The following is a 15,079-nucleotide window of genomic DNA, read 5'->3' on the forward strand; positions in this document are numbered from 1 at the left end:
CCGGCTAGTTTTTTTTTTTGCATTTTTTAGTTGAGACGGGGTTTCACTGGGTTAGCCAGGATGGTCTCGATCTCCTGACCTCGTGATCCGCCCGTCTCAGCCTCCCAGAGTGCTGGGATTACAGGCTTGATCCACCGCGCCCGGCAAAATTGATGAGTTTTGATGGGGTAAAGAAATTTTGAAAATGCTTTTAGTATATGGTTGCTAAGAAAACGCAATACTTCTTATGAAGGAGATTAGTATAAAATGCATGATGAATTTAAAACATCGAACTCATAACTTTTCTGAAGTTGGCTAATGAAAAAGTTTTCAGTGACACTTTTGTTAATAGGGGTTAATATATTCAGGTCATGGCTGAAAGGGGGCATATATGGGTCAAATAATTAGACGTGTATCTCTTGGGATTGTTTTATTTTAGATTCTGAGACGCCCATCCCTGCAACGTCGAGCTGGCTCCCGCTCTGATGTAACGCATCATGCTGTTACCTCGCAGCTACCACAGGTTCCTGCTGGAGCAGGGAGCCGACCTATTGGGGAGCAGGTAATACCTTCATGTTTATCTCCCTACCGTATGTATATTTTTCCCTTTCATAGTAAGGCACCAACCTAAATGCCTACAAAAATGTGCAGTGTGGAAAGGGTAAGAAGAGGGAGTTATCAGTTACACAAAGAAACTTCCCCTACTGGTTGGGTTTCATATTCCATATAGAATCCATGATTGGTGTGACGTAATGCATGCAGGAGCTTAATGCTTGAAACCCCTTTACCTTGCTTTGGGTAATAGTAAACATATATTAAAATGGTTAATATATAGTATCTAAGATTTGTAGTTATAGTAGCAGTAGTAGAGGTAGTAGTAGATGTAGTAGTAGTAGTTTATTAATAGCTAACACTTAATGATCGCTAATTAAGTGCTAGAGTTGTTTCTGTTTTTGAGACAGGATTTTGCTTCATTGCCCAGGCTGTTCTTGAACTCTTGGACTCAAGCTTGCCTGCCTTGGCATGAGCCACTGTGCCTGGCTGGCATAGTTCTTAATACTTTATGTATATTAGCTCATTCTTTCCAACAGCCTTTTTAGGGTTATTATTAGCTATAATTTTCAGATGAAGTAATTGCTAAAAGTCATACATATAATAGTAGTTTTGGTTCCAGGATGCAAACCCAAACATTCTGGAACCAGAGCTGTCAGATGTCAGTTTGTTTCAGTTAAGTGTTTAAACCAAACTGTGGGTGTGCACATGTGTGCTTATATGCTATCTGCCTCATAGTAATTTAAAGCAACTCCCCAGCATTTTATTTGGTATGTAAGTAATTCAGTACGAAATGTAATTTACATTTTAAAAGCCAACTTATTTTAAAATAATTATAGGTTCGTAGGAGGTTGCAAAAATCCTCGAGAGGTCTTATGTGCCCTTTACCTAATTTTTCCCATTGGCTAGTTTCATATTACCTAATTTTAGTACAGTAACAAAACCAGGAAGTTGATGATGTTTGTGAATGGTTATCCTTTTCTTTTTTTTTTTGAGACAGAGTCTCACTGTGTCTCCCTGGATGGAGTGCAGAGTGCAGTGGCATGATCTTGGCTCCATGCTGGAGTGTAGTGGCACAATCTTGCTCACTGCAACCTCCGCCTCCCAGGTTCAAGTGATCCTCCTGCCTCAGCCTCCCGAGTAGCTGGGATTACAGGTGCCTGCCACTATGCCCAGCTAATTTTTTATATTTTTAGTAGAGATGGGTTTCACCATGGTGGCCAGGCTGGTCTTGAACTCCTGACCTCATGATTCGCCTGCCTCGGCCTCCCAAAGTGCTGGGATTGCAGGCTTGAGCCACCGCACCCGTTCGTGAATGGTTGTCATTTGGTGAAATGTGTAGATTTGTATAACCATCAAGGATGCAACTTACTTTGGGTAAACTGAAATGATTAAGAAATGTGTGTTTCTATCCATGTTTAGGTTAGCTCATTTTGGGTTTAAGAAATATGGCTAAGGAAATGCAGTAGTTCTAAAGAACTAACACATTGCTTCTGCAAGAATGAGATTTTGCATCTTAGGATGTTTGTGTGTGAAATTTTATTTTGATAGGAAGAAGAAGAGTACGAAACTAAAGGAGGACGCCGGAGAACATGGGATGATGATTATGTGCTAAAGAGACAGTTTTCTGCATTGGTTCCTGCTTTTGATCCTAGACCTGGTCGTACTAATGTCCAACAGACAACCGATCTAGAAATACCGCCCCCAGGTACAGGATGTTTTGGTTTTATGGTTTATATAGTTTGAAAAGTAAGGTGCTGCTTGTGTATGCACGTTATTAACAATTTTTTTTTAGTTTTGTGTATGCAGGTTATAAAAAAATTTTAGTCAGCCACACATTCTTTAAAAAGTATAGGTTTTTTTAAAGGAGCAAATTACAAATTATTTCAAATTTTAAAAACCAACATGTGTTTTGTATTTGTTCAATTTTTAAGGCAAAGTCCCACTTAAAGGTGGGAAATTCTTACTGTATTTTCTACTGGATCAAAATTCCTAAGGATTTATGCATCTCAATTTTGACAGGCTCTCCAGTGGTTACAGTTATGCCCTCTAGAGTCAGTTGGTCTGGGTAACAACCTTGTCCCTTACAACTTGTATTTTAGAGTGTGGTAGGCATACTAATTGCTCCCCAAAAACATTCAGGTTCTAACCTGTGGAACTTATGATATATTATCAAAGCAGACAAAAGAGACTTTGCAGATGTAATTAGGGATCTTGAGAAGGGGAGAGTATCCTGGATCATCCAAGTGGACACAGTGTAATCACAAGAGGCAGGAGTCAGAGAAGAACACATGACTAAGGAAACAGGAGTCAGAGTGACGACGAGCAATGAGCCAAGGAATGTGGGCAGCCCCTAGATGCTAGAAAAGGCAAGGAAACATTCTTCTCTAGAGACTCTAGAAAGAATGAAGCCCTGCAAATCCATTTTAGACATTCGACCTCTAGAACTATGAGATAATAAATTTGTGGTAGTTTTTTGGTTTTTTTTTTCTTGAGATGGAGTCTTGTTTTGTCACCCAGGCTGGAGTGCAGCCTTAGCTCACTGTACCCTCCACCTCCCAGGTTCAAATGATTCCCCTGCCTCAGCCTCCCGAGTAGCTGGGATTACAGGCACGCACCACCATGCCCAGCTAATTTTTGTATTTTTGGTAGAGACGGGGTTTCACCATGTTGGCCAGGCTGGTCTCGAACTCCTGACCTCAAGTGATCCACCCACCTCAGCCTCCCAAAGTGCTGGGATTACAGGCGTGAGCCACCGTGCCTGGCAAGTTTGTGTTGTTTTAAACCACCCAATTTGTGGTACTATTTTATAGCAGCAGTAGGAAACGGATACATTGGGTAAGTCACCAAAACTATCTAAGCTTGAATTTCTTCATCTCTTACATGAGAGAATAAAGGTCCTTGTTGGACAAGGTAGTTAAAAAGCTTAAATGAAGTAAGGTATGTAAAGTGCTTAGTGTGCTGCCTGATGTGTGCCTCAATAAATGTCAGCTATTATAATCAGTAAATTATTCTTAACAAAGATTTAAATTGACGATTAAGTGAGGAGGGTATTTTTTAGCTGACAGAAAGATACCTGTATTAGGCTGACCACGGTGGCTCATGCCTGTAATCCCAGCACTTTGGGAGGCTGAGGCGGGCAGATCACGAGGTCAGGAGTTCAAGACCAGCCTGACCAACATGGTGAAACCCCGTCTATACTTAAAAATACAAACATTAGCCGGGCTTGGTGGCGCACGCCTGTAATCCCAGCTACTCAGGAGGCTGAGGCGGGAGGAATTGCTTGAACCCGGGAGGCAGAGGTTGCAGTGAGCCGAGATCATGCCACTGCACTCCAGCCTGGGTGGTGACAGAGTGAGACTCTGTCTCAAAAAAAAAAAAAAGATACCTGTATTAAATATGAAAGTAAGTATACTCTGTAGTATAAATGTTCTTTGGGGAGGATAGATAGACTGAATCAAGGTGTTTCTTCTGAGGGTCCTTCAAAAAGGAGAATCTTGTTTCTTTGGATCTCAGAGAAAAAAAATTAATTATAAAAAAGGAAAACATATTCTAGAGAGTATAAATAGGCACAAACTTTTTGTAGAGTTCTCTACCAGTATATTTTGTATCTTCTGAGAATGTGTTTTTGCCTATGGTAATTTTAAATACTAGCTCTGTATCCCGTTTTGTACACACAGGTGACTGCAGAAGTATTTATATTTTCAAAAAATTGGAAATGATCTTAATTATGTCCAGTAGCAGGGATGTGCCTCTGTTTAGGTACAGTGGGATACTGTGCAGTGAAAGAAATAATATTTTAGAGGACGATCATGATAAGAAAACATTCATGAGCTAATAAAAAATGAGAGCATTCTCCAAATACATGATGAAACTAATTATATTTGTGCGTGTATATGTTTTTACCTCATGATGCAGTTATTCAGTGTGATAAAAGGTTGACACGTCATTGGCCCAGAATGTGTGGTTTTCTCTGAGTATGGATAGTTTTCTCATTTATATAAAAAAAAAATTTTTTTTGAGACGGAGTCTCGTTCTGTCACCCAGGCTGGAGTGCAGGGGTGTGATCTCAGCTCACTGTAACCTCCACTCCCAGGTTCAAGTGATTCTCCTGCCTCAACCTCCTGAGTAGCTGGGACTACAGGTGGGCACCACCATGTCCAGCTAATTTTTGCATTTTTGGTAGAGACGGGGTTCACTATGTTGCCCAGGCTTGTCTCAAACTCCTGACCTGAAGTGACCTACCCACCTCGACCTCCCAAAGTGTTGGGATTACAGGCATGAGCCACCGCTCTTGGCCTCATTTATAAAATTAAAATGTTTCCTAAGTATTCATACAGTTAGTAGTATTTTCATATAAAAATGAGAGGGCTCTCTATCATACACATGTATTCTCCTCTAGCACTCTTTCAGTAACATAGGTGTAATTATTCCCATTAAAAAGAAACGGAAAACAGGCTGGGTGCAGTGGCTTATGCCTGTAGTAATCCCAGCACTTTAGGAGGCTGAGGAGGGTGGATCACTTGAGATCAGGAGTTCAAGACCAGCCTGGACAACATGGTGAAATCCCGCCGTCTTTACTAAAAATACAAAAATTAGCCAGATGTGGTGGTGAGCACCTATAATCCCAGCTACTCGGGAGGCTGACGCAGGAGAATTGCTTAAACCTAGCAGGCGGAGGTTGCAGTGAGCTGAGATCGTGCCACTGCACTCCAGCCTGGGCAACAGAGCAAGACTCCATCTCAAAAGAAAAAAAAAATAAACAGAAAACAAAAATGTCAAGGCCTAGAGTCTTAAGTAGCTGACATCCTTTAGCTAATGTATGGCAGAGGGGTTTGGATTTCATGTAGCCTTGTCGCCTAGTGTAGTGACCTTTCTTGGACTGCTTGTTTTAGTATAATTGTTTTTCACACATCTTCCAAATTTTTAGGGACACCTCATTCAGAGCTCTTGGAAGAAGTCGAGTGTACTCCGTCACCTCGATTAGCCCTCACTTTGAAAGTAACAGGTCTTGGAACGACTCGTGAAGTTGAATTACCACTCACCAATTTCAGATCAACCATCTTTTACTATGTACAAAAATTGCTTCAATTGTCCTGTAATGGCAATGTGAAATCAGATAAACTTAGGCGTATTTGGGAACCCACATACACGTAAGAAATTTTAACTTAATGTTTTGGTAGATAATGCCCTAGTGTATGAGCCAAGAAGCATTGTGTTTATTTTGGATTATAGGAACAGAAAAGTTTGGGTTTTTATTCTGTGGCTTACAGGAACAGATAATAGTGTTTGGGACTCTTGGTGTAGAATGATTAAGTTTTAGAAGCAGAAGGACATTTACAATCTACACTAGCTACGTAATTGTTGAGAAGAGCGTCATTTGAATTCTTTGACTAATATGAGTACTAAATATTTTATTTCTGTTCTTTATTTTGGGGGTGTGTGGGTTAACACCTGCCTTTCTTTGTACAAATAATTATCAATGACTTAGGGTAAATTTATTTTAACATTTGTGTGCCTCACATTTCTAATTTATAAAATGAGAGTGGTTGTAAGGAATTAATGAATTAATATGTATAAAGTGTTTTCTTTTCTTTTTTTCTGAGACAAGGTCTCTCTCTGTTGCCCAGGCTGAGTGCAGTGGAGTGCAGTGGTGCGATCATGGTTCACTGCAGCCTCAAACTCCACAGGCTCAGGTGATTTTCCCACCTCAGCCTCCTGAATAGCTGGGACTACAGGTGTGCACCTCCAGGCCTAGCTAATTTTTGTATTTTTTGTAGGGATGGAGTTTTTGCCATATTGCCCATGTTGTTGTCGAATTTCTGAGCTCAAGTGATCCGTTTACCTCAGCCTCCCAAAGTGCTGGGATTACAGGTGTTGAGCCTCTGTGCTTGGCCTGCAAAGTGTTTGCAGTACTCCCTAGGATATATTAAGTGCTCAGTAAATGTTATCTATACAATATTTGTTATTTAATAATAATAAATTATATCGTCATTCTTACTGTAACTTCACTTCCATTAGTATGTTTTCTGATGTTCTCTTAACATCACTGATAATCTTATATAATGGCCAATAAAAGTAACGTAGGTCCTTTTGAGATAGAACAGAAAATCATAATGGTATTCTCCTGCCCTTCTATTTTTTTCTCCAAGTTCCCAAAAGCTAGGAAAACCTCCCTTCAATTTTTATTGCAGTTTCAAAATTGATCTCAACTGCCTTATTTGAACATAAGCACTCCTGATCATTGTTATTTCTATCCTTCTTTCCATCTAGACACAGAGAACCTGTTTCTTATCCCATTGTATTTTTACAACAGTTATAGCCATGTGCTATATAACAACTTTTCAGTCAGTGATGGACCATGTATGACAGGGGTCCCATAAGATTATAAAACCATATTTTTACTGTACCTTTTTTATGTTTATATACACAAATACCATTGTGTTACAGTTGCCTGTAGTACTCAGTACACTGATACATGCTGTTAAGGTTCGTGGCCTAGGAACAATAGGCTATAAGACATAGCCTAGGTAGATAGTAGGCTATACCATTTTGTTTTGTGTAATGCACTCTATGATGTTTCACAACAACCAAATCACCTAATGCTGCATAACACTTGATACAGTCATATCTTTAAAAGTTCTAGATTTGATATATGCTTTCTTTGTAATAATGCTAAATTTATAAATCGTAATTCAGGAATATGGTTTCTGCTACTTTGCCCTTATGTTTAACGAATTAACATTTTTTCTTAAAAATCCTCCTTGAGGCTGGGTGTCGTGACACACCTTAATCCCAGCACTTTGGGAGGCCAAGACAGGAGCATCGCTTGAAACCCGGAGTTTGAAACCAGCCTGGACAACATAGCAAAACCTTATGTCTACAAAAAATACAGAAAAAAAGAATTCTCCTTGAGTTCAGTGTTCAGTGCAGACATATGTCTAGTAAATGATGTTCATTTTTTTTAAAAGAATTGAAGCCTTATTGAAAATAGTCACAAATTATATATGAATTAACTTGAATATCTTCATGTTTAGAATCATGTACAGAGAAATGAAGGATTCTGATAAAGAAAAGGAAAATGGAAAAATGGTAAGTTATTTTTGGAAAATTGGTCTTACTCTTGGCTATTTAGTAAAAAGAAGAAAGATAGTAAAACTAACACAGTTTTGCAGTTGAACGTTGAAGGGAATAATGACTAACATGCAATTCTTTAGATTAGGGTAAGTGCATGATCTTAAAGCTACCTCATGTAATGCATGTGAAATATCATAGACTTTATAATTGGGAAAGGCCAACATTTGGTTTTTCCTGTTGTAGGGTTGCTGGTCTATAGAGCATGTGGAGCAGTACCTTGGCACTGATGAATTACCAAAGAATGACTTGATAACCTACCTGCAGAAGAATGCAGACGCTGCTTTCCTGCGTCACTGGAAATTAACCGGCACTAATAAAAGTATTAGGAAAAACAGAAATTGTTCTCAGCTCATAGCTGCATATAAGGTATATATTGGCATCAAAACACTATTTTGATTGCAAGTGGCTTTGTGCTTTGTTTTGCAGCTTTGGAAGCTTCTTAAGGAACAGCAGTTCATTGAGACGTAATTTTAAAAATGAGGTTGAATTAACATTGTTAATGCACAAATTCTAAAATTTCAAATATGGCTTGTAACAATGAATCTGAATACAGACTTTGACCATGGCCTAGAGTGGTTATATTTTATTCGGGAATTTTAATGGTTTAGAATGCCTTGATTTATGTCTTGTGTTGTGTTTTTATTTAAAAAGAAGGCACTTTAAAAAATTCCAGCCCTTTCATAGTAGTATTGATAGAATGATACACTGTTTTTCTTGAAAATGTGATTAATGGCCAGGTTTTCTAATTGTTTCTATAGGATTTTTGTGAGCATGGAACAAAGTCTGGGTTAAACCAGGGGGCCATTTCTACTCTTCAAAGTAGTGATATTCTTAATTTAACAAAAGAACAACCTCAGGCCAAAGCAGGCAATGGACAGAACTCTTGTGGAGTAGAAGATGTCCTTCAGCTTCTGCGTATTCTGTATATAGTTGCAAGTGACCCTTATTCAAGAATATCCCAGGAAGGTCTGTAAGAAGCCTTGTTTCATTTCTATAGCAGTTTTAAAGCAAGTCAGTTTATATTTTTATTAATTTTATTAATTCATTTTATAGATGGTGATGAACAGCCTCAGTTTACTTTTCCACCAGATGAATTCACTAGCAAAAAAATTACAACAAAAATATTACAGCAGATTGAGGTAATAAAATCAGATAACTGAACTCTTCATTCTATTACTGTTGGACTTTTCCTAATGTTCCCTTTACTTTCTTTTCTACCTCTCACCATCTTTCCCTTCCCTCTGATTGGTAATTTGAGCTATATGGTCCTTTGCATTTATTTCCTAATTACAGGTTTAGAATTGACTCTTCTTTTCTTTTGGTCATTTTTAATAATTGCCTTATAGGGCCAGGTGTGGTGGCTCACGCCTGTAATTCCAGCGCTGTGGGGGCCAAGGCAGGTGTATTGTTAGAGGCTAGGAGTTTGAGACCAGCCTGGCCAATATGGCGAAACCCTGGCTTTACTAAAAATACAAAGATTAGCTGGGCATGGTGGCACATGCCTGTAATCCCAGCTACTTGGGTGGCTAGGGCAGGAGGACCGCTTGAACCCAGGAAGCAGAGGCTACAGTGAGCCAAGATCGCACCACTGCACACCAGCCTGGGCAACAGAGTGAGACTCTGTCTCAAAAATGAATGAATGAATGAATGAATGAATGCATGAATGCCTTATAGCACTAAGACATTGTTATTTGTTAATTCACAGGAACCATTGGCATTGGCAAGTGGGGCTCTGCCAGACTGGTGTGAACAATTAACCAGCAAATGTCCTTTTCTAATACCATTTGAAACTAGACAGCTGTATTTCACATGTACAGCATTTGGTGCCTCAAGGTAAGATGATGATGTTTCACAACAACCAAATCACCTAATGCTGCATAACACTTGATACAGTCATATCTTTCAAAGTTCTAGATTTGATATATGGTTTCTTTGTAATAATGCTAAATTTATAAATCATCATATAGACCCAGTACTTTCTCAGTTTCCTGTTAGGTGAGATGATTGCTTACCTTAAGTACATCTTTTTATGTTTTTAAAATAAGTATGTTTTTATGTTATATAAGTTGAAAATAATACAACTATATTGTCAGGACTGATAGAGGGGATATATTATCTTGTATTCCCATGAAGAATAGTCAGCATTGCCTTTTGGTCTAAACCACCAATCTTCTAGTAATTTGCCAAAATGACTAATCCAAAGGAAAGGAGAAGAGATACCCGATAGATGTTCTCTAGGTCTTTTAGAAAACATGGAATTGTTCCTTTGGCCACATATATGCAGATCTAAAAGAGAAGTGACATTGTAGACATTAAGGGAATGGGTACTGTTCAAAAAAGAATGCCCCACAAGTGTTACTGTCGCTAAATTGGAAGAGTCTACAGTGTTACCCAGCATGCTGTTGGCATTGTTTTTTTGTTTTTGTATTTTGTCTTGCTTTGTTGCCCAGGCTGGAGTGCATTGGCACGATCTTGGCTCACTGCAGCCTCCGCCTCCCGGGTTCAAGTAATTCTCCTGCCTCAGCCCTCTTGGGATTACAGGCGCATTCATTGTTGTAAATAAACAAGGGCAAGATTCTTACCAAGAGAATTAATGTGCATATTAAGCACATTAAGCACTCTTTAAGAGCCGAGATAGCTTCCAGAAACGCATGAAGGAAGATGATCAGAAAAAAAAGAAAGCCAAAGAGAAAGGTACCTGCATTTAGCTGAAGTGCCAGCCTGTTCCACCCCGAGAAGCACACTGTGTGAAAACCAAGGGAAAGGAGCCTGAGCTGCTGGAACCTCTTCTCTGTGAATTCATGCATAATAGGTGTTTTAAAAAAATAGCCAAGTGCGGTGGCTCATGCTTGTAATCCCAGCACTTTGGGAGGCTGAGGAAGGCGGATCACGAGGTCAGGAGATTGAGACCATCCTGGCTAACACAGTGAAACCCTGTAGTGTCTTTACTATTCAAATTTAATGTATTTCTTGCTGAAAGATGTGCGATGGCTTATTGTGCAACAAATTACACAGTTGGTTAGAAAATGGTCAGATAGGCCGGGCGCGGTGGCTCAAGCCTGTAATCCCAGCAGTTTGGGAGGCCGAGACGGGTGGATCACGAGGTCAGGAGATCGAGACCATCCTGGCTAACACGGTGAAACCTCGTCTCTACTAAAAAATACAAAAAAAAAAAAAAACTAGCCGGGCGAGGTGGCGGGCGCCTGTAGTCCCAGCTACTCCGAGGCTGAGGCAGGAGAATGGCATAAACCTGGGAGGCGGAGCTTGCAGTGAGCTGAGAACCGGCCACTGCACTCCAGCCCGGGCGACAGAACGAGACTCCATCTCAAAAAAAGAAAAAAGAAAATGGTCAGATATTATTTACGAAATATTTGTACTGGTTTGAAGATAGTCCCTCTAAATAATCATGGAAGAAGTAATTTACCAAAAAAAAGAAAACATTTAAAAAGTTCCTGTTTCCAGGCTGGGCACAGTGGCCCATGCCTATAATCCCAGCACTTTGGTAAGCCAAGGCAGACACATCACTGTAGGCCAGGAGTTCGAGACCAGCCTGGACAACATGGCGAAACTCCATCTCTACAAAAAAAACACAAAAATTAGCTGGGCATAATTCCAGCTTTTTAGGAGGCTGAGGCATAAGAACTGCTTGAACTCAGGAGGCAGAGGTTGCAGTTAGCCGAGATTGCACCACTGCACTCCAGCCTGGGCGACAGAGCAAGACTCACTCACTGTAGGTGCTCAATAAATATTTTGTTGAATGATTGTTTACCTTAAGTACTCTTCCAAAATAGTTGTAAAAAAAAGTTATAATTTAAACTGTGTTTCTTCCTTGATAGTTACATTTTTGTACCATTTAATGCCATTTACAAAGCATTTATATACATAGAACTATAGGCATGTTGTGATAACTGGCATTGATTATAATTTCTGTTTTTTAAATGAGGAAATTGATTCTGCACGTACTTAGTTAATTTGCCTAAGATCATGAAAAAATAGCAGCACACATGAGAATAGAACCTTCAGCTTCTTATTCCTAATTATTGGTTCTTCCTTCCACCATAAATGGATTGTTACTTAAAAAAAGAAAATGTGGCCTGGTGTGGCGGCTTATGCCTGTAATCCCAGCACTTTGGGAGGCCAAGGCAGGTGGATCAGTTGAGGCCAGGAGTTCAAGACTAGCCTGGGCAACATGGCAGAACCCCCGTCTCTACTAAAAATACAAAAATTAGCCAGACATGGTGGCACGTACCTGTAATCCCAGCTACTGGGGAGGCTGAGGCAGGTTCACTTGAACCTGGGATAGGGAGGTTGCAGTGAGCTGAGATCATGCCACTGTACTCCAGCCTGGGTGACAGAGCAAGACTCCATCTCAAAAAAACAGAAAGAAAAGAAAAATTGTTTTAAAATTATAATTGATGGTGGCTTTTGTCTCACGTGTCCATGTGAAGAGACCATTAAACAGACTTTGTGTGAGCAAGCATGGCTGTTTATTTCACCTGAGTACAGGCAGGCTGAGTGTGAAAAGAGAGTCAGCAAAGGGTGGTGGGATTATCATTGGTTCTTACAGGTTTGGGGATAGGCAGTGGAGTTAAGAGCAATGTTTTAGGGGCAGGGGGCGGATCTCACAAAGTACATTCTCAAGGGTGGAGAGAATTACAAAGAACCTTCTTCAGGGTGGGGGAGATTATAAAGAACCTTCCTAAGTGTGGAGTAGATTACAAAGTACATTGAACAGTTAGGGTGGGGCAGAAACAAATCACAATGGTGGAATGTCATCGGTTAAGGCTATTTTCACTTCTTTTGTGGATCTTTAGTTGCTTCAGGCCATCTGGATGTATGTGTGCAGGTCACTGGGGATATGCTGGCTTAGCTTGGGCTCAGAGGCCTGACAGCTTTCCGTTTGAAAGATAGCTTAATCATTTTTAAATTTCTCCAATAGGAAACATTTGTCCTTTTTTTGAATGATGTTGGGGCCTGGATAACAGATTTTTATTTTTATTGAACTGCTAAAATAAGGAGGGAAAACACAGACCCAGCACTTTCTCAGTTTGCTTAAGGCAGATTATAATAAAAGGAGTTTCATATATTTTTACTTGTGAAAGGAAGCAATTTATGTAACAAAAAAGATTACTGTGTTTTAAAAATCACCTGATAAAATACTAGTTTTTAATTTCTTAAATCTTTGAATTCTGTTGCTGGTTTAGTAGTACATTCAGCTGTTAATGTATGCTGCAGCTCATAGATATTTTTCTATTTCAGAGCAATCGTGTGGTTACAAAACCGACGTGAAGCCACTGTGGAACGAACGAGAACCACAAGCAGTGTTAGGCGAGATGACCCTGGAGAGTTTAGAGTTGGTCGTCTCAAGCATGAAAGAGTAAAAGTTCCACGTGGCGAATCACTGATGGAATGGGCTGAGAATGTCATGCAAATACATGCAGATCGGAAATCAGTTCTTGAGGTAATCTCATATAAAGTTAGATTTAGGGAACAGGAATGACACTTAGGGAACCAGCCCAATGTGTGTCTTCACTGCATTAAAAACTGTGGTAGGTAAACCTGAAGAGGGGTTTTCCTATTCTGTCAGCAGAAGCCTTCTCCTCTGGCAGAGCATCTTTTTCATAAGAGGATGTCAGTCCACCTCCTTAGGGGTTAGGTCTTGCGCCATTACTGAGCAACAAAGATCTCCACTCTTGAGATGGCAACATGTTTGTTCCGCTTGAGGGCTTCTACGCATTTCATAACAAAGTTGGACTAAAATAATAGTACTCACAAGGGATTCTTTTTGACCCTTATATTAAACTGCACTGTTGGATATTTTGGGAGCACTTGGTTTTGTAATATTGTTTCACTTAAATTGTGCTTGGTATTATATCACTGGTCTGTGTTGAGAGAGGTTATAGCAAATGGCAGTATGAAATTTAATATATTTAGTTTAGAAATGTTACTGTGGACATTGTTGGTTATATTTCGTATACACAGTATTCCCTATATGAGGAAGAGTGGAAATACCTCTCCTGTCACAGGGGTGAAACCAATTGGTTTGTTTTTAACTTTTGGATCATAAACTAATTGCAAGAAATATGATACATCTCTAGAAGATGTCCAAAGCTTTACGTCTTTCACTTTATATACAGACTTTCATTCTTTCATCGTGTTATTCCTCCTACCCTTACGTTCTTCTTCTTCTTCTTTTTTTTTTTTTTTTTTTTTTTTTTTTTTTTTTTTAATAGAGACAAGTTCTCACTATGTTGCCCAGGCTGGTCTCAAACTCCTGGGCTCAAGTGATTCACCTGCTTCGGCCTCCCAAAGTGCTGGGATTATAGGCGTGAGCCACCATGCCCAGCTGCTTACATTCTTCTAATTTAGATAATCTTTATTTTTTAACCATATGCTATAGTTTTGATGATACTTTATGCAATCACTTTAAAGGTTTTTGTCCATGCTCTTCCTGTTGCAAAAATGATTTAAAGCGTCTTTAACTCAGAAATAAGCAGAAGAGGCCAGGCGCAGTGGCTTATACCTGTAATCCCAGCACTTTGGGAGGCCGAGGTGGGTGTATCACCTGAGGTCAAGAGTTTGAGACCAGTCGGACCAACACAGTAAAACTGTCTCTACTGAAAATACAAAATTAGCCAGGCATGGTGGTGCATGCCATAATCCCAGCTACTTGGGAGGCTGAGGTAGGAAAATTGCCTGAACCCAGGAGGCAGAGGTTGCAGTGAGCTGAGATTGTGTCATTGCACTCCGTTCTGGGCAATAAGAGTGAAACTCTGTCTCAAAAAAAGTAAAAAAGTAGAAGAGTTTAGGCTTTGGTGTCACACAGACACACACAAAAATCTGTACACTATCATTTCTTCAAGCAAATTATTTAACCTCCTTATGTGAGATTTGGTTTCCTTTGGTGTAAAAAGGAGATAATTATTTTGCAGGGTTGTTGTGAGAAGTAAATGTGTGAATGATGCTTGGCACAGTGCTTAAGCATGTAATAGTGTATAAGTGGACTCTTCAGAAAAATTACAATAACACTCGTATGCTGTTTATAATATATACACTGCTATTTTGAAAAACGGTATATTACTGGATCAGATATGATAAATTTTGGCAAGAATTAGATTATTTCAAAAATACCCCAAACTTTAAGTTTACTTTAACCCACAATTTATTTGTTCGTATTTTAGGTTGAGTTTTTAGGAGAAGAAGGGACTGGCTTGGGACCCACATTAGAGTTTTATGCTCTGGTGGCAGCGGAATTCCAGAGAACTGACTTGGGAGCTTGGCTTTGTGATGATAATTTTCCAGATGATGAATCTCGTCATGTAAGAATATTTCTTATTTTGTGACTTGAGTTGTGACTCTGTTTTCAAAAGTGTTAAAAATAGGTTATGTGTTCAGAGCATAAGCTAGGTTT

At 39.5% G+C, this 15,079-nt stretch overlaps 2 protein-coding genes across 7 annotated transcripts in view; one reads left to right on the top strand and one right to left on the bottom strand.

The window, feature by feature from the left end:
- The window catches only part of HECTD1 (HECT domain E3 ubiquitin protein ligase 1), a 112,895-nt gene that overhangs the window by 90,465 nt on the left and 7,351 nt on the right, over window positions 1–15,079 (top strand). For 5 of the 6 annotated variants that reach the window (XM_030931676.1, XM_010374654.2, XM_010374656.2 and 2 more), the window contains 10 exons: window positions 419–541; window positions 2,083–2,239; window positions 5,462–5,684; window positions 7,569–7,623; window positions 7,852–8,034; window positions 8,427–8,634; window positions 8,722–8,807; window positions 9,374–9,501; window positions 12,928–13,129; window positions 14,850–14,987. In XM_030931676.1, the coding sequence (XP_030787536.1) occupies window positions 419–541; window positions 2,083–2,239; window positions 5,462–5,684; window positions 7,569–7,623; window positions 7,852–8,034; window positions 8,427–8,634; window positions 8,722–8,807; window positions 9,374–9,501; window positions 12,928–13,129; window positions 14,850–14,987 (1,503 nt within the window). The remainder of the gene's footprint in view (window positions 1–418; window positions 542–2,082; window positions 2,240–5,461; window positions 5,685–7,568; window positions 7,624–7,851; window positions 8,035–8,426; window positions 8,635–8,721; window positions 8,808–9,373; window positions 9,502–12,927; window positions 13,130–14,849; window positions 14,988–15,079) is intronic. The other variant, XM_010374658.2, reaches the window with a different exon arrangement.
- AP4S1 (adaptor related protein complex 4 subunit sigma 1) overlaps window positions 1–15,079 on the bottom strand; it is a 114,181-nt gene that overhangs the window by 2,921 nt on the left and 96,181 nt on the right. The window lies entirely within an intron of this gene.

The sequence above is a fragment of the Rhinopithecus roxellana genome, chromosome 5 (assembly GCF_007565055.1).
Source record: "Rhinopithecus roxellana isolate Shanxi Qingling chromosome 5, ASM756505v1, whole genome shotgun sequence".
Classification (NCBI taxonomy): Eukaryota; Metazoa; Chordata; class Mammalia; order Primates; family Cercopithecidae; genus Rhinopithecus; species Rhinopithecus roxellana.